The sequence below is a fragment of the Egretta garzetta genome, unplaced genomic scaffold (assembly GCF_000687185.1).
Source record: "Egretta garzetta isolate BGI_Z169 unplaced genomic scaffold, ASM68718v1 scaffold2, whole genome shotgun sequence".
Lineage (NCBI taxonomy): Eukaryota > Metazoa > Chordata > Aves > Pelecaniformes > Ardeidae > Egretta > Egretta garzetta.
This window is the reverse complement of record NW_009258894.1, coordinates 1,613,606-1,637,852: the sequence shown is the minus strand read 5'-3', so window position 1 is coordinate 1,637,852 and position 24,247 is coordinate 1,613,606. Positions and strand designations below refer to the sequence as shown.

The following is a 24,247-nucleotide window of genomic DNA, read 5'->3' as shown; positions in this document are numbered from 1 at the left end:
GCCTTTCAGTACCTAAAGGGGGCCTATAGGAAAGATGGGGAAAATCTTTTTAGTAGGGCCAGCTGTGACAAGACAAGGGGTAATGGTTTTAAACTAAACCAGGGTAGGTTTAGACTAGATATAAGGAAGAAATTCTTTACAATGAGGGTGGTGAAACACTGGAACAGGTTGCCCAGAGAGGTAGTAGAGGCCCCATCCCTAGAAACATTCCAGGAGAGGTTGGACGGGGCTCTGAGCAACCTGATCTAGTTAGCGGTGTCCCTGCTCACTGCCAGGGGGTTGGCCTAGATGACCTCTAGGGGTCCCTTCCAACCCAAAACATTCTATGATTCTATGATCCATTTTTCCTTTTACTTAATGTGACAGAGTCTTAACTTGGTGTGTAACTACAATAAAAGAAAAATTACAACTCAAAGCAAATATGAGTTTTCTGGTTCTACATAAAATAAAAATGAAAACTTACAGGCTACCTAGCTCTGCGGCTTGTTTGCATTGTAACTAGTTGCCATTTAGTCTCATAAAATAAATAAAGCCTTAGAGTTTTATCATTCTGTGTTCGTAAGAGAATAAAAGTTCAATTCAGTTCAGCTGAAATTGGGGAGTTAGGGTCAAAGCAATCAAATTGTAAGTCTGCCATCCAGGCTTTTGGACTATGCTGGGAAATCAACTAAAGCACAGCATCACAGAAAACAGTAACAAGCTGATCTGATCAGGCAGCAAAAATCTGAGAGGTGTGGTAAACACTGAGGTTGTGATTGGGTTGGTGTGGGAAGGTTTTGGTAGCGGGGGGCTACAGGGGTGGCTTCTGTGAGAAGCTGCTAGAAGCCCTATGTCTAATAGAGCCAATGCTAGCTGGCTCCAAGACAGACCTGCCACTGGCCAAGGCGGAACCCATCAGCAACAGTGGTAGCGCCTCTGGCATAACTTTTTTCAGGGGGAAAAAAGCTCCCTGAGGAGGAAGGATTGGCAGAGACAGTGTGTGATGAACTGACCGCAGCCCCCATTCCATGTTCCCCTGTGCCGCACAGGGGGAGGAGGTAGAGAAAATTGGGAGTGCAGTTGAGTCCGGGAAGAAGGGAGGGGTGGTGGAAAGGTGGTTTAAGATTTGGTTTTATTTCTCATTACCCTACTCTGATTTGACTGGTAATAAATTAAACTAATTTCCCCAAGTCAAGTCTCTTTTGCTCATGACTGTAATTGGCAAATGATCTCTCCTGTCCTCAGGAGCTTTTCTATTTATTTTCTCTCCCCTATCCAGCTGAGGAAGGGGAGTGATAGAGGGGCTTTGGTGGGCACCTGGCACCCAGACAGGGTAAATCCACGACAGGTTGCATGCAATAAATTAGAGAGCTTAGTCAGCTTTAAGAGACATACCATATAGCTACTACCAAATTTAACTCTCAGAGTGAAATGCAGAAGATTTTTATTTACACAAGTTTTGTCATTTTCATGGTGCCAGAAAGCAATTATGGAAATTGTCATAACAAATAAACAGTAAAGTCTTATTTAATATTAATTTGTTACTAATACTTCATGCCATACATTAAGAAGTGGCTTTTTTTTTTTCAGATTTCAGCAGTTCACTGAATAGAAGACAACAATAAAGGTGTTACCACATTTTATTTTCATTTCCTAATATTTATACACATGAATATAACAGAGCAGTGACCAACTGAGTGGAGACTATAGGTCAAATTAATTTACTTTCAGAGAAACACAAGCTCTATCTAAGTATATAGAATTAGGCAATTTACGTAAATTACCTACTTGCAAGCAATTCACAGGTGCAACAGCAAGTGTAACTTCTAGAACTTCCAGCAGTATTAGTGCGTAGATGAGAATTAAGTCTGCCTCATCTCAACAACTAGCAATGGAGTTCAGCTGATCATTTAAAATGATCGTTGTTCAGGTAGATCATTGAAAATACAGGCAAATCTGTATCTGGGGTTTGGATTAGGTTTAATTTTTACTTATAACACCATCACTTTTTGTCAAACAAACAGCTCAGAAGTTCCATGAACAATACAGCTCTTAAATAACTTTGTCAACAATAAATAATCTATAACAAAGCATCCTGATTGCTCCAGTGTGGAAGTTCTCTTTCATTCATTCTTTGTATTTCTTATATTAGAAGTGATAATTCAATTGAAACTTCAGTAATATGAAATTCAAGCATAGTTACAACGTTTCACTTTAACACAAAATCACTTTACACTATACTGTTTAGTCATGCAACTGCAAAGAAAAATATTGTATTTTACATCTGAACTAAAATAGATTTAAATTTGTCACTTTGTTTCATTGAAAGGGCTTAATTTCTAGCTGTTAATTTCACGTGAGGATAAACCAAATTAAATTCAAATACCTGAAATACTTTCTGAGCTCAGTGAAATGAGACAGAATATATATTCTATGATGAGAAAATTATTTTGCTTTCCCCATTAATAAATAGCACTATAATACAAAAATGCCTCTATGGCTTATGGCAATGATTTATGTTTCAGACAAAACCTAACTCATATACCCTCCTCAGGTTCATAAAAGACAGATGCAGCCCAAGGGTTCTCTTATTGCCTTTTCTGTATCCAGTTCTGGACCGATAGTAATAAATGATCTCTGACGTTTCTGGTTTTTGTAAACATTTCAAAAGACTAACTGCACCTGCTCCTCAATGCTAAAGAGAAGTGAATATGAGCATAGTAGTGGAGCAGTAACATTCCAGAAAAACTGAGGAATCTGCTATGACATGAGGCCCCTGTCCTAGAAAATCCCAGAGCAAGGAAAGACATGAGAACAAAGCATATTCAGAAATTTAATATTCTTTGATGTCAATCTACTTACCCCTTCACTAGCGTTATCCCCTGTGTTGGCCAGCATTTCTTGAAGGGCTCTGACAGACAGGGACTGTTCAAGGACGAAATTACAAATACAAAGGTCTGGAGGAACATACTGTAAAAATAAATTAAACAGTGTAAGAATAGATTGGCAGAGCAGGTGAAACAGGATGAAAAGTGTATTTGAACACACATGTATTTTAATTTTAAAATCCATACTTGACATTTACTCATTTGTTTTTCAGATACATGCTATTTCCCTGTATGAAAATAATATAAATCTGTTATTCATAACTTATCAGTGCAGTAACTTTACTTTTCCTAGAGCTGTATTTCTCACAGTAAGACAAAACATCTTCAAGTTCAAAAGCACAGTTTTCCTCTACATATTATTGCTTTCCTGTCTTTATATTTGTTCTTTAATGTCACTGACAAAACAGAAAAGAAGGTGTATGATCTTATTTGACGTACAAGGTTGACGCTCTGAACGTATTTATAGTTGTCAGTAAATGGCAAAGATTCAGAATCTTATGGTATAATATTATGAACTATTTTAGGAGATCTTCTCAATTGTTGGATCAATATGTCTGCTGGTTTTGAAACATGAAACTTATGTTCACTTCAAGAACAGCAGGCTTTTTTTCCATTTATTGGCATTGATGTGCCCAAGGAAAATGTATCCAGGGAAAAGTCTCAAGGGGAATCATCAATGCATATAAATATGTGACAGGAAAGCACAAAGAACACAGAGCCAGACTCTATGCAGTGGTACGCAGCGAAAGAACAAGAGGAAACTGACACAAATTGAAATACAGGAAATTCTACTTAAACACGAGGAAAAAACCCTTTTTTACTGTGAGTGTGGAAAACACTAGAACAGGTTGCCCAGAGAGGTTGTGGAGTCTCCATCCTTGGAGATATTCAAACCTTGACTGGACAGTGTTCTGAGCAATCTGCTCTAGCTGAACCTACTCTGAACATAGGGGTTGGACTTGATGATCTCCACAGGTCTTTTCCAACCTCAGTGATTCAGTATTCTGTGATTTATGACATAGATCATGGCTATGAATGACCTTTAAAATGGATATACACATCTTTTTCAAATCGGTGTGACACTAGGGAATAAAATGCTTGATAATGCCAAGTTTTAAGGTGGTGAAAAGCTAAATGATACAAATAAGAGATTTCTGAACTTGCCTTTATAAGCAAGCTAATCAAGTACAGTCTTGGAATTCCCACCCTCTGATCTCTTCTATAGACTCTAATAATTTTTTTTTTGTGTGTGTTTTCAAACACATTTTGGAAAACAATTTTAGGCCAAAGACTTGACATTGAAATTGCATACATTTTATTTATATATATACACATATATATAAAAAATATATATTTTTTTATATATATATATGTTACACATATTATTGAGGTAAAGTGAAGTCTTGCATTTTTCTTACGTGACTAAACTGTAAATAAGAAGTAGCTTGTAATTTCATTAACTGCAACAGGCACAACTTAAACTGTAATACCTGTCATCATTCACCTCCATTATGGGGTACTAATTTCTTTAGCATTCATTAACTGCATCTGTGTACATATACACACACATACACAACATACCGAGTTATGTAAACCCATACTATACACATATATATGTGTGTGCATGTGTGTATCTACCATCCATACACACACGCATGTGCAGATTATAACTGGAAGTTTACTTTTTAATATGTTACATTCAGGGCCTCTCACATAACCAGACAGAAAGATAATGTCATTTCTCAGTGAAATGAATTACAAACAAAACCAGGTTAGACTTTGTCTCTCCTATTTGTTAAAGTCTGGAAAGACTGACTTAGAATATTTTATTGCTATGAACATAAAAAGCTACACAACATTAAGTAGTCTCTACTTCCCAATAAACCAGACAGGTAAACAAAATCTCTGTGTAAGAGTTCACCCATTACTCCACTGTGGCAACTTTCAGATTATGCAGCTGTCATCCCGTGGCAGCTTCCGGATTATGCAGCATCCATTTTATTAAGACATTTTGAGTATATACTAAACCATACTGTCCTTGAAGTAAATTTAAAAAAAAACAAAACAACAACAAACTTTACAGCATCTTTCTATTTTCAACATGTAACTTAAATTCAGAAGCTAAAACAGAATTTTACCTGGGGAAAAATAACATAGCTGGTAATATAGTTTTAATCAGTGTCGGACTACCTCTGGCACTTAAACCCACTCCAAACTGAATACGGCATAATCAATATGATCCAACACCTATCAACCGCACAAAAGAACTCCCATCTGTTTCGCTGGCCACTGGTCTTGTGCAACACAGGCTGCATTTTGATTTAATAACTGTTGCAGCCCTTACTTTAGCACTGTATTATTGAAAGTCACACTCTAAAACAATGTACTTAGAGCCACAGTTTGTATAAAATACACACCTTAGGATAACACAATTTTTCACTTTTTATTCTTTTTCATAGACTATGGAGCATGCAGCTTTATTTAAGAATATTGACACTGGGAACTATGAAATAAATGATTTTTCCACCCACGACTTAGAGCACCTAATCCCTCTTTCAAACTAGCAGTGTTACACAATAAGCTACCACATGCATGCTATCACATACCCTGTTCCTGTGGTTGAATGGCAACAAATTATTTTTTAAATTCCACTGATCTGAGAAATACCAATGAAAAGTAATTTATGTGGATGGCACATGACATAAGTAGCAACTGACCTCCTTAATTAATCTAGACTACTTCCTGTTTTTAAAAAGTAATTAAAAATATTTAAAAAAAATAACTATTGAGTCTGTCAAGGCTCATTTATTTTCTGGTCATTTTGCAAATGAGACTGTTTCATAAGTTTGATATTCAACAATCTCTGTGTGACAGACCATTTTACACTCTTAGTACACAGCTAAAAAGGGTTTAATAAAATCTTGACCATCCGCTAATCTATGGGTTTTTTCCCCAACTCTGAGCAATGTTGTATTGTAATGGAATCGCACACACACAAAAAAAAAAAAAAAAAAAAGAAAAAGAAATAAAAGCGCCAATAAGGAAGTTCAGTGAAACAAGAATACTGAGAGGTGAAAGCTACAGGTAGAAGATGGGAAAATATTCATGTCAGGAATCTTTATACTGAAATGAAAAACAAAATCTGTTCAGGTACTATGATAATATTTTAGAAACCTGCTGTAAAATAACAACAGACATAGGTATTTATCCCCCTTCTAGCTATGGGAAGTTGGAATCGACATACAGAGGTAAGACAACATCATTTTCAAAAATCATCAATAAAGGAAAAAATCCAAGTAGATAACAAAGTATTTTATTTTACAGGCATTTAAAGATATGCTGAGCAAGCACGACTGTAAGTAAATTTGTGTAGCAGAGTAAGTAGACTGTTAAGATATATGATAAAAGAAAGATGGAATTTGGAATAGTTCTTCAAAGTCAATGAGAGTTTTGGGGAGTTCTTCCAGCACACCTCTATGCAGCCTTGTCCACACATGCAGAAAGATAAACAAGACGACAAATTTCATAGAGGAAACCTACAGAAATTTGCAAAGTAAATCTGAAGAAACAATTGACAGTTCTACCCTGACAGCTGTTCTTTTTATAAGAACAAAAGTTTTATTTCTGAGATTATATCCAAACAAGTCTGTCATACAGAGTTAGCAGTTTTCCATCAATGCATTCATAATACTGAATATACCTAATTTTTCTGAATGAGGTGTTAAGACAAATAACTAGCTACTGAACTGGAAACGTTCAATAGATCTGCAAAAAACCTTGAGTCTTAAAATAACTCTATTCTCTCACACAAATGAGTCAGAGTCCAGGTCAAATTACTTTATTTTCATCTAAACTGCTTTCTGGAGGAAGAGCAGAGAGCAGGTGAAGTATATCAATAGGTCAAAGCTGATAGGAGAGGTGATATGAAGAAACAGATACAAGCTACACAGTAGCTAAAGAGAAGCAACACAAGCAGTCATAGAAAAAAAAGAAGACCTACAGAAATGAAAAGGGGACATGCTTTGTAATAAATTAAAAAAAATAATTCCTAAGTAAGTACAGAATAGCAAGCCACCATTTTCAGAGACTTGTGATTGACTACAGATACTCATCTGCCTTAGTTTTCCATTTAAAAGGGAGACACCAGAGAAAAGTTTTCTCCTGTAAGATACACTGTGATTTACTGATAAAACATAGTATTTTCACAATTTGGTATTGTTTATTAACATTGTAAAGGTACGTGCATACCTAATCACCAGTAGTGAATGAGAGCTACCCATCCTAAGCCAGTAAATAACACACATTACAATTTTCACTTGTAGTTTCTTAGAATACAGCAAAGACAAAATACAGCAAGACAAAAAAAAGGCCATGAGAATAACCCCTAGTAAGGCCGCACCTGGAGTACTGTGCCCAGATCCAGGTCACGTACAAAAGAGGTATGAAGCTAATGGAGAGAGTCCAGCAAAGGGCCACTAAGATGATTAAGGGACTGGAGTATCTTTCTTATGAGGAAGAGATGAGATGATGATCAATGGGTATAAATACCTGAAGGGGAAGATGCAAAGAGGATGGAGCCAGGCTCTTTTCAGTGGTGCCCGGTGACAGGACCCGAGGCAACAAGCGCACACTGAAACACAGGAAGGTCCATCTGAACATCAGGAACCACTTTTTCATTGTGAGGGTGCCTGAGTACTGGCACACGTTGTCTGGAGAGGTTGTGGAGTCTCCATCCTCGGAGATACTCAAAAGCCATCAGGACATGGTCCTGGGCAACCTGTTCTAGGTGCTCAAGCATGGGGGTTGGGCAAGATAACCTCCAGAGGTCACTTCCACCCTCTGACATTCTGTGATTCTGTGAAGAGTGAACTGCAATGAAGTTTCCAATACCAGGTTTCTACATACAGCCCCAAGGTGGATAACAGATTGATCCAATGGACACAGTTGATGCTGGCTGAATCATTCCTACAAGCACATTCTGATTAAGAGAGTTTTGTATGAGAAGATTTCAAGGAAGTATGTTCTACATCAAAGAGACACAGACAGGCAAGTACCAAGTGGCAGTGGAGGGAGCACTGGGGTTTTATACTGATGTTTAAACTTGTTTCTCATCAGTTCTATGTCTATTTTGTCAGCATGCTATTATTTCAATATGCAGTAATTATTATTGATTATAAAAATAATAGTTGTGCAAATAGCTGCAGGGCAGTTTTAATCATTTTATATATAATTATGCTAAGTTTGTGCTGTGTTGCATAGGAGGAAACGGAGGTCCATAAAATAGCTAACAGGAAAACACAGCTCCCACTTACACTCTGAATGCAATTCAGTCTTCTGGATTTCTCAAGGCACTATCAAAACTTTAAATTCTTGCAGGTGATATACTTACTAACCAAATCTTTGCCCACAACTTCTGGTCTGCAGTGTGAAAAAGCTGGTATAGGTTACTGATTTACTAGGTTTACATTTACCAGACTTGTAAACTATTACATTCTGTTGTTAGGACAGAAATCTTATCTTAATTAGTTATAATTCCCTTTAGGCATTTAAGTTTACTTGACAATTTTGCTACTAAAAGAGATGCACATACTAAAAGAGATGCAGGAATTATTTAGGCAAACATCTTCTGATAATTCAAAAAGGACCCATATAGAGTAATTTCATACTACTGAATTAATGCAAAAGTGCTTTTAAAAAGTGCATTTAATATCCAGTCACCATAATATAGATTATTAGTAAACCAACACTGTAATAGCTTTTACGAATAAATTGTAAAGAAATTACATCTAAATTGCTTATGGATTTGTAGTAAAAATTTGAACAGAAGCATCTTGTAATTGTTATTCCCTTCAGCATGTCACAAAAATTACCAAAACAGCTAATGGCCAACTATAGAAAACCTGTTTTTTCCCTTTAAGTTTATAAGAACTTCTTTTTTAAAAGAAATATACCTTCTGTTTCCTTGCCCCCCTTTCCTTGCCTTCCTTTCCTTTTAGCTACTTCTATCTTCTGACTACATACAACTCAGATTAAAAAATTAATTACGAAGTTACATATTTACATTCTGGAATTATCAGATACACTGAGTTTTTTCCCTGTCTATCCTGTTATGTTTTCCAGAATTACTTGAATGGAAAAACATTTTTTTTCTTGACTTAACAACATTTAGCCAAAGTTTAATGAGTAAAGCAGCTGTCATGTACTGCAAATAGATTTTGGCTTTGGTAAAGTGGTCAACTGGAGAAGAGATGGTAGTAGAAGAATCACTGTGATTTTCTGCTCTGGACTTCTGTTGATAAATGTGCCTTGAATACTCTTTAATGCAATTTCTTCTTAATACACAGAAGAAAGCTAGCTTCTTCATAAAGTAATTTCCAGGGATGAGGAAGGGATAAAGAATCCATCCCAGGTAAATAGTACCATTTTAACAGGGAAGACAGTCTTCCACTAAAATAAAAGGACTTCCATTATCAATGTTCCCATTTTAGAAGCTTATGGGCAGTGTCCACACTTTCCTTTTTTAAAATTAACAGACTGTGTCCTCCTCCAATCATTATTCTCATAGAACTTCCTGGAGCAATCTCCATTTTGTTGACATTCCTATGAATTTGAATGCCATGACTGTACTCTGTGTTCCAGCAGCACTACCACAGATGTAATAAAAAAATCCCCAAATTTGCAAAGATAATATAACTACCCATCTCCTACCAAGTTTCTTTTGATTATACCTCTGAAGACTACGCTAGATCCCTTGAGCACATCATCACTTGGGGAACTTATGACTGTGTTAACACCCTCCATGACCTTCACATTCCTTACAGGAGACAAGAATAGTTTCCCATTTTGTAAGCATATTTACATGCTCAGTTATTAGGCTTTACCATGGCTGCACTGAAATATACCCCTACTTTCTATCAATATACAAGGCAGTGCAGATCTTCCTGTGTGGGGCATGACTTCACCAACTGCCAGTTCCCCAATGTTTTTATCATCTGAAAAAATTCCATATGTTAATTTAAATGATGTCTTAATTAACAAAAATACTCAACAGCATAGCAGTGAGAACAGAACCCCGTAGGATTTCATTAGAAACACATCTATCCAATAACTATTTTTTAGTCCACTGGATGCGTGCCATTTTGGTTCTCTTTCTTATTTCATAGCCAAAATTTTGTCCAAATCTAAATGAAAGTAAGCATCATCACTAAGGGTTGTTGGTAAGTACTGTATTCTCTCATCATCCACATCAACCATCTACACTTCTTATTTTTCAAACAGATGTATTTATATGCCTCTTTCCAAAATTCTTCACTGTTCTCAGTCAACACCAGGAGTTCAGAAAGCTCCCTGTAAAAAGCAGTTATGTACAAATTTTAAAGCAGTTGCATACAAATTTTCTGAACCTCTTGATTTTAAACCTCAGAAGCTTCTGTAGTATTATCTGCTACTAAGACATTTATGAAACGCAAAGTAGATCTATGGCATTCTATAGTAATGCATACCATTGCTCCTTTTCTTATTACAAGATGAGCAACATGCTGTCTTACAGGTTGACATGATCACTGTCAGTAATAGGCCAACCACACTCAGTTGAGCTGTCAATTAATAAAAAATTCCTAACCACTGTCAAAGATTTTTTAAGACAATAGTTGAAAATACACATGTAAAAATTAACTGCTTTTACTTAAGCATTTGAAAATATTGTTGGTGATTTGTAAAGTACACCAGAGATAAATTATGTGACTGAACTCTTGGAATGCAAAGAAATGCAAACTTAGAAGTTGCATAATTTTTCACCTTAGAGATGAATAAGGACCTCTCGTACTGCATAAATAAACACTGTGGATGTAACATAGTCATAATACCTAGACTAAAAATAGGACCCATGGCAACATTTCAAGAGGAAAGATACAAAGACCCCACTAAAAAAAAAAAAATAATCAGAAGGAGAAATAAATTTTCAGGAAGAAGAGAAAAGAAATAAAGACACAAAACAAAGAAAATGATGCAGAAAGAACAAAGAAGAGAATCAGGACATCCCCCTCCATTTGCCTTTTTTCTTAACATTCAGCTCTAGTATAGGTCCAAAGTTTCATCTCTGCTCTCCTTTCTCCTCTCAATCTCCTCTTACTACTTTATTTTCTTTCATTTTTTCTTCACAGCTCTCTAGCTTCTTTTTTCCATTTGCCACTTGTTATCTTGAAAACTTTTCAATTACTTAATAATTCCGTTCCCTGTACTCTCAACTTTCTGGTTAATCAACACAGTTAGAAGCAACACTTAACACCAGTAACTAACAGGTGACAATGCTTCTAAAATTATCAATCCAGTATATCAAGATATTTGAACTTACAGCAGTAATAGGAGTGTTTTAGTGAACTTAAATCTTAATAGCAGTCTGGAAATTTAATCTAGAAAATATGAAGTATTTCAGTTACGTGAATTATTTTACACAGTTAAAGAATAGTGGCTTTTGAGTGTTAACAGGTATGCCTCAAAGTATATTTAGAATCTTTAAGAAATCTCATGTTGCAGTCACAGAAAGAAAAACATACAAAAGGTGCACCTAGCACCACATTAAAGAAAAAGTAATTAAACGTATTTGTGGATAATATGTAGGTTAGCATTCACTGATCAGTCACACCAGTTGAGAGTATTGACTTCTTACTTTAGCTTCTGAAGTTGGTTCCAAAAAGCACAGGCGATTCCCCAGCCCCTCAGCTGCCAAGCAAAACTTCCTTTGTTCTTTGTGAATACTGGCAATACACTGAAGTACTACTTCGTCATCCTGTCACAAAACAAGGTATGAGAAAAAAAGTTAAGCATCTGGGAGTTACACATACACTATAATGCTAAGAAATCCTGGAACACAGAATCTGTTGAAAATGAACACATTATACTCCTCTAACTGAAATCATGTACGTATGCAGAGCTTCTTTTGATGTGTATGTAAACAGATGTCTATGTGTGGATTTATGTTCAAGACTACATCAAAGTGACAAAGACAACATACTATCTCCAGGGCTTTCACAAGTGTTGTGTCCTTCTGTTGCTTAAGCAGTGGATTGCTATGGTGCCATAAAGAACGGTAAAAACACACTGTTACCCAGTTTTACTCTGTAAAACACACGTTTGATGTTTACAGTAAAAACCTATTACTGTGATTTTGCAAACAACGGTAATCTAAATATAAACAAATTTATTTTGTTAGCACAGTAAGCCCTCAACACAAGTCCTCTGAATGCACAGTCTTAACTTTTAAGGTCTTGTTTAATTTAGAAACCTCCAAGTACAATCCAAGAGGCATTTTTCAAGTGACAGTTCAAATGAGTCAGAAGAACGTGCTCCTCAAAAGACACATTCCAAGAATAAGAACAGGCTGGACAAGCGACATGAAACATCCCCATTGTTTAGTTACCCTAATTATTCTGAAAGCTCTTTTACAAATTGTTACAGAATGCAATGCCAAAGATGCGCTTCTGAAGTGTCAAGCCCTTATTCACCTTTTATCATGTGATACTAAAGCTGATGTAAGAGAGCCAAAACAGACTATTTTTAGTGTTCAACTGTGTCAAAAGTATGTACAGAATTAAAAATAATTTTATTTTCCAAAACTTGTCCACTAACCAAGAAAAACACCACTTGATGCTGCCTTAGAAGTTTTTAAGGGGGCGGAAGCTGATAAAACGAGCAATATGATATGTCAGTGCCCCATCCAGCTATAAAGTTATACTGGTGTCAATTATTATTGTCAAAGCAGATACACAACAACTGCCTGTACTGAACTCAGAGATCACTTGAACAATTATGTTCTAAAAGCAGCACTGCTTTTTCCAGTCCCCTGATGCAACTGCAATACTATGACAGTAGCACAGCTACTGGCACTTGAAATAAAAGCTGGGAGTGACAAAGTGATTTTCACCCAAGGAATTACGTGACATGCCCTTTAAAATGGGAATTCAAAAGCAGGTTTTTTACTTGTGTGATTTTGCAAGTGTGTGCAAGTTATATGGCCTTCTTTTAGGTGACACTTGACTGCCTACTCACTACTACTGAAATGGACAGCTATTATATTTCAGACTAATCAGCAGTTACAGTGTTTTCCTTATCTAGCTCTGCATAACAATCAATAGCATTTTTAACAGTACAGAATGGGAATTCAAGAATTTTTTTATAAACAATTTAAAATGTATAGGCAAGTAGGAGGTAGACAGAATTAGCTAATTAGTGCTAAACAAATTCATTTTCTTTTTCCCCTGCTGCTTCTGCTTCCATTTCTGTAAAATACTCTCTGAAATTCTCAGCTTTCAATCTCATTAGTAAAAACATTTCTGCTTTTTAAACTTCAGTGTAGTAAGTTTCAAAATATAAACAATGCAATTAAGCACTCATTACTACGTCCCTCTGTTCATGAATTTTTAAAAATTGGCATCAGAAGCATATCTATTTGGGTGGAAAAAATCAGAACATGTATAAAAAAATTTAAGATATATAAAACATTTTTCATCACTTCAACATACATATTTCAGAGATTTAAAAGGAATAAAACACTAAAACATGAATTTATAAATACCAGGATTACAAATAAAATTGAGATTTGCCACTTAGTTTACACTTATCGGTGTATTACATTAAATTCCCTATATATAGCTGAAATTGTATTTAATCTACTACATTATTTATCATTGCAGAGGCATATAAGTAGTATCTATTGTAATTCAGTTTTCTAAAAAATAAAATTATACCTTCAGACAACATACATGAAAAAATGAGAATTACTCAAATGAATTATTTTCTTTTTAAATCCACAAGCATAAAAGGGCAAGAGTTTCTAGCATAATTAATATTTGAATTTTCTAGAATTCAAAAAATAAGCATTTCTTTTTAGAGTTTACACTGGCATCACAAAGTCTTTATCAATCATTAAATGCCATAACCCCAAAATACAAACATTGACAATATTTTACATTATTCCCCTAAATTTCCAATGTACCCTTTCATTTGTGCTACAACATTTGACAAACTATGTATTTGCTCCATAGGACAAGCAACTTCAATAGTTTCTAAAAAGTGGCAATAACAGTATATTTCAGAATGTTCTGGAGCAGGGTTTTAAGGAGTTTATCATTCAGGTGTAGGTGGACTGAACATAAGAAATCAGTGGAATCTATATGAACTGCAGACAAGACAATGATTTGCTGTTAAGATGGCTCAGTATTATAGTGTACTTACTGAAGTAAGATCATTCTAGCTGAGGTCTGAAATTGCTTTTCTAGCCTCAAGACACTGATAGAAATTAGTTTTATGGAGTTGTTACCCTATAATGAAATTGCAGACTATGTCTCAGCAGTATCTTGTTTTCTTGAGTCTTCTCTCACATGAATTCTGGTATTCTAAAACTTTTTTCCTCATAAACTCATTTTCTTCTTCCCTTAGTCTTTAAAGACACATAGCGCCAGAGCCATTTAACCTTGATTGTCACTTCTCTCAAAATTTCATCCATTTACTTCAACGTACCTTTTTTTAGCATGACAAGAAGTCTGCATGCCCAATGAGACGCAGAGACTCATGTGATGAGCAGAGATGAGTTGTTAGTTAAGTTATATACAGCCTATTCTAAAAGATAACCAAAAGCAAAGCAAAAGAAGAGAACTCCACACAACTTCCTTGAAAACCAGTTTGACAACCAGGAATTTAACTAATTTAAATGTTTTAAATTTAGTTAAGTGTTTTAAATGCAATATCTCTCGCCTAGCAACTCTGACATGTCCGTGTTCAGATATTTAATTTGTTCTAGTCCTCTTAGTTTGGTGGGGGGTTTTTTTTGTGGGGTTTTTGGTTTTTTTAATAGAGTGCATGGAATCGCAGACTGGAAAGGTCTTCTGTAAGCAACAGTCCAACACCTCACTAGAGAAGGGCTAATTTAGATCAAGTTTCTCAGATGAACTCACGTGCTTAATTTAAGAAAAAAATCTACTTCAAAGTTCTGATCAGCTTGAGGTATTCAGATTCACACCTCTCTCTCCACTCCACATTACACATCTTCAGATCAAAACTGTAATATGCAATGATTGTACCAAAGTTCTCTAAATTTTTCAAGGTATTGTTTCAGTGAGCAATCGGGGGGAATAATGGAAAAAATAATACATTTGCATACCACTAGGCCTCACACAAGAAACTGCCTTCACTATTATTCCTTGAAAAGTGTACACATTCTACATGTCAATTACTAATAACTGGTTTCCACCATTAGCATCATGAATAACAACATAAAGGAAACCATGAGATTCATTTTGTACTACCATAATTAATTCTCTATTAACAAATACAGTTGAATAGCAAATTTTAACTTTTCCCTGAATGAAGAGGAAGTGAAAATTCTCCCCTTCTGTCCAGAAATCACTTATCTCTTTAGGATTCATCCATCTGTCCTTAAGCAAAAGGACACAGAACAGGTAACTCCAATCCCAGTTCTAAGAATGTTTATACATAGAAACACATTGATATTACTAAACTAATATTTCAGGTGGTCTGAAATTCTGCAGAATCTACCAAGTTTCATGTAGCTAATGTGTCCTAATTCTGTCCAGTATTATTCATCTACTCACACAAATGCATGACTTTTGCAAAAAGAAAAAAGACCGCTTTGGTGATTTTTTTTCTTTTTTTGAAAGTAGGTAACTGCATAACTGTGTGTACTGAAAACATAAATTTCTATTTGCTTTGGCCAGAGCTGAAGCTGCAATCTGAATTTGCGCTACATAATAATGTCTGCATAGACTGAGAAACAAACGTATTTCTAAACAAGAGTCACTCACTCAGTATCTTCTGTTTTTAAGACGGAACAAGTTACTAAAACAGAACTTGGCTCTTTGCAAAAGTATGTCTAATGTTAAACAATTTCTTTAACTGAAAACTGTGATTCCTAGCCTTCAGCAATATAGCATTTAGCAGCATGCTGTCTAATTTTAAAAAAGAGGTTTTAATGGACCACAGTCCAGTGGTTCACTACCAGACCGTATTTAGTCTTGGTCTTCAGGTTGTCTTCCTCCTCAGGTTTCACAGTAAAGTGATGGTGAACTTAGAGATTCCTGTGATGAAGGAGTAATAAGCCAAAACATAACCAAAATCAGTTTTAATTAATCAATGACCTGACTTGCTGCAAAGTGAGTCAATGATCATGGTGACTCAATATACTGTAGGCATGACCTTGCTTCCACTCAGTTCACTAGTTTTTCATGACAAAATTAAGAATTATAGTCATTTATGTAACACATTGAAGTCTGTATAGAGGTTGTATTCAACAGTAGACACACTTCCATACGTTTCATATTAACAAGCACAAAACCATCAACAGACTAAATATATATGTGCACATTTACATATACCTATAAAACATCCAAATTTTGCTGGAAAATGACACTCTAGATTTAGTTTGTTACCTACCAATTCAACACCTACCAAATCTCTATATTCTCTATTATACTCAGTACTGAAAATGAACCCATAAAATACAATTCACATCACACTGAAAACTAATCAGTTTAATAAATTAATTCGCTTTGTTATTAAACGTGTAGATTGCAATAAGGAGAAGCTGTTTCCTCAAAAAAACATACATACTTTGTTTATATTTTACTCACAGTTGCACATAAACACACAAGTGGGTGCTTGCACATGAATGACTAACTTTAATGTAAATTGATATGGAATTGTTTTGAAAGTACATTCTTCTGTAACACCATGGCAAAGTTTTATTTGATAATATATCTTTTCCATGAAGAAATGTATATTACTTTCAAAAAAACCCCACCCATATCAGTTAAAGAAACTCAGAGCTCCTGTTTTCTACAGTAAAACAAGCAGCCATATAAAGCTGATGCTCTTTACAGGCCTGATTACTGTAAGACTGTGACACTTGCTGATTATAGATCAGTGTGGCAAAGAAATATACAAAGTAAAAATCCACAGCCGCCTTTGCTCTTTGATAGGCAACATCCCACTCATGCATCTTACTGTATCACAAAGCACAGGATAACATCCTGATAAGCATTTGAATATAAGCTGCAAACTGGTTCTTCCACAGGACTGCATTCCTGTCAAGTTTTCTGGAATAATCTTGGAGAACAAGTAAAATTCACCAGAAATTGCCATCTACAGTGGCTGCATTCTTAACAAAAGAAAGAATTATAGGTTGAATTGGGAATGCTCTAACCAAAGATGGATTTGGTGAATTTGTGGGTGCCCACCACTTCCCTTCACAAGGTGAACGGTCTTACTGCAAAGCTGTCTCCATGCACTTGTGTTTTTTGCAGAACTTTGATCAAAATGCGTAGCTTCAGTGTATGGCTAATGTCAAAAAATATTTTCAGTCATTTCTAAAAACAAGTACAGGAAACATATAGTCTTTGGCCAATTTCAAAAACAATCTTACAGTCTTTTAATTGAGAAATAGAAGAGTATTTCTACTTCTAAGCTGGAGCTTGAACAACAGTCTTGCCCCAGGATACGAAACTGTTTTTTCCTCTTCCTAAGGGAAAAAAAAAAAATCTCTCCTAAATCTGACCCTCATTAGAAGAATTCAAAGTGGGTGAGGGGAGGGTATGGTGGAAATCACAACTGATGAACAAAAAAATCCTTGCTGGAGTTTTACATGTGCTAGAGTTTGGCAACTTAGTTTTGCAAAGATCTTGACTTCAGAGTACAGAAGAGAATTTCTTATGCTGCCTATCATTTCTTTTCATTTATCCAGGATTCAAGGAGGATGAGCACCATTATTTTCAAGTCATTTTCAGATCCATACCTAGTTTTTCAACATGAAGTAGATATGCCTTCATGTAAAATTTTAACTCACAATCTCCTTTGCTCTACAGTGATACGCAACTTAGTTACAGGAAAATCAAATCCTTGTGTTTGTTTTGAACCTGGTCCCTACAAGCTCCGTTTAATATTACCAAGCTCTCACATCACAACAGTCAATGAAGATTATTGTCCATCCTCATCATGTCATACCCAGCCTGTATTTTCCAGGCTGAAAAGTCCCAGCCTCCTAACAAGTTGTTCCTTCTCTGATGATCATCCTGATCTTCATCTGATCTTTCCCTGAATACTTTCCAGTTCTAATGGTTGCTTTCTAAAATGAGGTAACCAGAATTCCGCATGCTATTCAAAGAACAGGAAAATTTACATATTCAGCAAGATGTTCTCTGTTGTGTTCTTTATTCTGTTCTTTGTGATTTCTAATATTTGATTGCCTTTTTTGGACATTGGTGAATAATAAGCTGATGTTTTCTTTCAACTTTTATAACACCAGGATCTTACTTTTCAGTTCAGGGCCAATCATTTTAAACATGAAGCTGAACTGCTATTTTTTTTTCCCTCATGTCTATAATTTCACATTTACCCTGAATTTCATCTGCCATTTTACTGCAGTTACTTAATTTCAGAAGGTTCTTCTAGAATGGTTCACAGCTTGCTCGCATTCTTGCTACCCTAAATAACTCACTACTGTAAGTGCTCTAACTACTTATCCCTTTCCCCAGGGTCCTCTCTCTCTCTCTCATCCCCCTCCCTGCCCCGTGAGCATGGCCAAACACACTACTTGGCTGTGGCGTATCCATCTTTGAAGACCTCAAAACCCAAATGGACAATGTCATAACACCCTGCTACAGAGATCCCTTCCAATCTCAGTGACTCTGTTTAGTGAAATAAGTTAAAAAAAAAATACATAACTAGGACCACGATAAACAATTTTTATACATATGTAAGAGGCTGTTCCAAAATGGAAGGGATTATTATGTTTCCCACATGTAACAGACAGAACTAGTAATATAAATCTTAACTGCAGCAAGATTCAGGCTGGCTATTAGAAAAAAGGTTTCCTTCTCCTTGCCTAATGATAAGGATAGCAAGGCACTAAAATTGAGTAGTTTGTAGAGCATGTATCACCACAGGTCTTTCAAATCAGGTTATGTTAACATCTGTGGGTATGCTGTTGCATGGGTATAGTCAGTCTTTTCTTAGGTAAGGGAATATATGCCCCATGAGGTCTCTTAAAGTTCTGTTTTTTCAAGATCCCATAATTGATACATAATCCTTCATGGCTACTGAATGCTAGAACATGATTTATAATATACACTACAGTATCCACAATTTAATTCTGCAACAGACCCTCATGCTGGGTTGATCCTGACTCAAAAAGGTAATGTAGCCCTGTTTTCTACATCTATATGTTTTCATTTTGTCTCATTAGAAGGAATGCAAAACCTGAAAGAAGACATTAGAATAGGAAATACACTTTACTATTCCCTTATCCCTCTCTTATTCGGAATATGTTTTATTCATATGATTTTATTCCCACAATATTTGAGCACACAAGAAACAAGGTGCTCTAAATTTCTAACTGCTTTATTTCCTCATTGGTGCTCATGTTCTCTATCCACAAACATTTTACAATTGTATTATAAACCAAATTAGAATAAATATTCTCAAAATAATTACCACTACATCTCATAATTAGCTTCTCTACCAACCGTACCATCAGTCAGGATGCTAACAAAACAGAAATCACACTTAATTTCATACTGCTGAGTTCCAGAGAACAAACATCCTGGGTTTATTTACTCTTTTATAAAATGTACATATAGAACTAAAAGTTTCTACTTTCAAACTTTGTGCATGCTGATGTTTGAATATCTTGATAATACAAGTCCTCCTTTTGCTTTATTCTTTCTTTATTACTCACAGGGTAGTTCTCCCAGCAAAACCTAGCCCTAATCTGACAGTGACTTTTCTTTGAAGAGAAAAAAACAAGACAAAGACTGGGAGAACAAACCAAGACGTGTTCATTTCAACAAGGGAATGAAATGCAACACCACAATTATAATAAAGTAAAAACCAATATACATTTAAGAATAATGTGTATTCATAGAAATATTCCATGCCAAAACATTTGCTGATAACTTAATTCTAATGCTCCCAGGTGCAAGTATTTTGTACTTGCCCTTTTGCCATTCTGTTTCTGATTATAAATTTCAAGATCTATAGAGCAAAATATATACTTTTTGCCCAGCACTTGTCACCTATACTAAAAGGCTATATAACAAGATATAACTGTGACTGATTAAAAAATGTACTTGATTCCTAACAGGTTTAGTATAACCCTAAAAAGCTGGGAAATCAGAAATTGAGTCTAATTCTGTTCCCATATATAGTACTGTAAACCTTGTTGAACATTTAAATCAGAGTAACAAATGCTAAAACTGATGTGAGGAATCAGATTTTGTCTTTTAGAAATTGTATTGCAAGTTCACTTAAATATAGGAAATAATTCCTTAAAAAAATATGAATTATGCCCATCAAAATTATATAGAGCATTTAAGTATTATTTTCAAAAAAACCCCCAAAGTATCACAGCCAGTTTTTATGAAAAAGGAAGATCATATAGCTTATCAGATATACTCAATATCCATCTTCATCATGGGTAATACACAGCTTTAATAAAGCCTGTAGGTTAGACCTTTGAAATTTTCTAAACAGTGTTTTGCAGGAAGCAACTCTAAATCACTAGACGATAGTGAAAAGCATAGAATTAAGTGAGTAGGCAAAGTACTTTTTCACTTGACTGACAGTATTATTTTTTTCTTAAGAGTGATAAGTCACTTTGCTGTAGTTGAATTTCACACCTTCTGGTATAACACTAACAACGTATATGCAAAGTCTGTGACACAAAACCCTTTTTGTGACATTAAAGAAGAAAAATGAAGGTTACTCAAGGTAGCAAGCTGATAAAGCATACTAAGGCTTCCTAAATACTAGTATAAAAATAAAATCAGTTGCTTACGTGTTTCTGCTGAAAAAATGATCAATTTTTTTTAAATCAAAAGGTCCATAACTAACTTCCAACTTCTGAATGGATATAGTCAATCACTCCACACTCATTCTAAAACAGAAGCTTCATACAATGTTACTTTATAGGATTCCACTACTTCCACATTTGAAAAGAACAAAACTTTTCAAACCTATAAACTCATAATGTACTATTAGGATTTCTTACTGCAGTTATTATTATTGCATCGCTTGGTAAGTCAAGATTTGTATACCTTCTCTCTTGTACATTGTGAAAAACTAATTTGCATATAACTGATAGAGAAAACCATTCCATTAGGGCTTTTTATTTGTGCTACTGCTGTTCTACTTCAGATGAAGGATGTGGAAAATTCTGGCTGTTGAATTTATTATTTACCAAGGCAACACAGTCCTAACTATTTAAGCTTCCTAATTAGTTAGTTCATAAAAATGAAAAGCTTCTTTGATTAAATTTTACTTGGATTATTTTGGTTTTGAGGCTACGATCCAGAAAAATAATCTAATCTAATGTATTCGCTTGCCATCTAACTAAAACAGTTCAGTTTGTTTAGGTTCCTGTACTGAGAAAACAATGTAAATTTCCTGTAATTAACAACAATTTGGCAATTATATATTATATGTCCATGCACAAGCATTCAGAGCAAAGTATATATCTACATCAGAAGTCTTGCTGCATGGTCATATCACTTTTCCTCTGCCAAATCCCCCTGAGGTATGACTCTCAACAAATAATTCCTTGGGGGAAATTTCCAAAAGCTCTACTCTGTTTATTTATCTATATATTGATTTATCATACAAAGGGCAAAAAAATTTGTTTATTGTAACATTATGACTGATACTGATGTATAGTTAGTATACAGTATACAACTGACTAATTGAAGTTTTGGATATTGTTTTTGTTGAAAGAGTAAATTATTCACTTGAAAAAAATTGTTTATTATAGATACAAAACTAGTGTATGGAATGGATGTTTTGCCTACTCTTTGTCAACTTAAACTTTTTTTGGACTAATGAAAAAGAAGAAACAGGAACCCAAGTAAAACCTCAAAAAAGGTTTTTAAGCCTCATAACAAACAAAGTCCTCCTTTTGCTTTATTCTTTCTTTATTACTCACAGGGTAGTTCTCCCAGCAAAACCTAGCCCTAATCTGACAGTGACTTTTCTTTGAAGAGAAAAAAACAAGACAAAGACTGGGAGAACAAACAAAGACGTGTTCATTTCAATAAGGGAATGAAATGCAACACCACAATTATAATAAAGTAAAAACCAATATACATTTAAGAATAATGTGTATTCATAGAAATATTCCATGCCAAAACATTTGCTGATAACTTAATTCTAATGCTCCCAGCTGCAAGTATTTTGTACTTGCCCTTTTGCCATTCTGTTTCTGATTATAAATTTCAAGATCTATAGAGCAAAATATATACTTTTTGCCCAGCACTTGTCACCTATACTAAAAGGCTATATAACAAGATATAACTGTGACTGATTAAAAAATGTACTTGATTCCTAACAGGTTTAGTATAACCCTAAAAAGCTGGGAAATCAGAAATTGAGTCTAATTCTGTTCCCATATATAGTACTGTAAACCTTGTTGAACATTTAAATCAGAGTAACAAATGCTAAAACTGATGTGAGGAATCAGATTTTGTCTTTTAGAAATTGTATTGCAAGTTCACTTAAATATAGGAAATAATTCCTTAAAAAAATATGAATTATGCCCATCAAAATTATATAGAGCATTTAAGTATTATTTTCAAAAAAACCCCCAAAGTATCAAGCCAGTTTTTATGAAAAAGGAAGATCATATAGCTTATCAGATATACTCAATATCCATCTTCATCATGGGTAATACACAGCTTTAATAAAGCCTGTAGGTTAGACCTTTGAAATTTTCTAAACAGTGTTTTGCAGGAAGCAACTCTAAATCACTAGACGATAGTGAAAAGCATAGAATTAAGTGAGTAGGCAAAGTACTTTTTCACTTGACTGACAGTATTATTTTTTTCTTAAGAGTGATAAGTCACTTTGCTGTAGTTGAATTTCACACCTTCTGGTATAACACTAACAACGTATATGCAAAGTCTGTGACACAAAACCCTTTTTGTGACATTAAAGAAGAAAAATGAAGGTTACTCAAGGTAGCAAGCTGATAAAGCATACTAAGGCTTCCTAAATACTAGTATAAAAATAAAATCAGTTGCTTACGTGTTTCTGCTGAAAAAATGATCAATTTTTTTTAAATCAAAAGGTCCATAACTAACTTCCAACTTCTGAATGGATATAGTCAATCACTCCACACTCATTCTAAAACAGAAGCTTCATACAATGTTACTTTATAGGATTCCACTACTTCCACATTTGAAAAGAACAAAACTTTTCAAACCTATAAACTCATAATGTACTATTAGGATTTCTTACTGCAGTTATTATTATTGCATCGCTTGGTAAGTCAAGATTTGTATACCTTCTCTCTTGTACATTGTGAAAAACTAATTTGCATATAACTGATAGAGAAAACCATTCCATTAGGGCTTTTTATTTGTGCTACTGCTGTTCTACTTCAGATGAAGGATGTGGAAAATTCTGGCTGTTGAATTTATTATTTACCAAGGCAACACAGTCCTAACTATTTAAGCTTCCTAATTAGTTAGTTCATAAAAATGAAAAGCTTCTTTGATTAAATTTTACTTGGATTATTTTGGTTTTGAGGCTACGATCAAGAAAACCTGTACTGAGAAAACAATGTAAATTTCCTGTAATTAACAACAATTTGGCAATTATATATTATATGTCCATGCACAAGCATTCAGAGCAAAGTATATATCTACATCAGAAGTCTTGCTGCATGGTCATATCACTTTTCCTCTGCCAAATCCCCCTGAGGTATGACTCTCAACAAATAATTCCTTGGGGGAAATTTCCAAAAGCTCTACTCTGTTTATTTATCTATATATTGATTTATCATACAAAGGGCAAAAAAATTTGTTTATTGTAACATTATGACTGATACTGATGTATAGTTAGTATACAGTATACAACTGACTAATTGAAGTTTTGGATATTGTTTCTGTTGAAAGAGTAAATTATTCACTTGAAAAAAATTGTTTATTATAGATACAAAACTAGTGTATGGAATGGATGTTTTGCCTACTCTTTGTCAACTTAAACTTTTTTTTGGACTAATGAAAAAGAAGAAACAGGAAACCAAGTAAAACCTCAAAAAAGGTTTTTAAGCCTCATAACAAACAAAACCCAAAACACACACACAAAAAATAAACAAAAAAATAAGCACACCCTGTTAAGCTTACAGATTTAGTATGTCCTTACTGATGACTCCATACTGATCAGTAGTCTCCAAAAAATGACTACAGATGCCCCTGGGAACCTGAGATTCAGTGAATACTGATTAGTTATTGGAAGCAGCTTTGGGGAAAGGTACATTACTGAAACGGGTATGGTAAGGAGCAGGAACCCTTGGTCTTGTCAACTTGGAAATGGATGAGGTG

At 34.8% G+C, this 24,247-nt stretch overlaps 1 protein-coding gene across 1 annotated transcript in view; it reads right to left on the bottom strand.

Annotated features, from left to right (window-relative positions):
* RYR3 (ryanodine receptor 3) overlaps window positions 1–24,247 on the bottom strand; it is a 314,923-nt gene that overhangs the window by 184,672 nt on the left and 106,004 nt on the right. Inside the window, 2 exon segments of the mRNA XM_035889788.1 lie at window positions 2,842–2,949; window positions 11,536–11,655. Coding sequence (XP_035745681.1) covers window positions 2,842–2,949; window positions 11,536–11,655 — 228 coding nt within the window.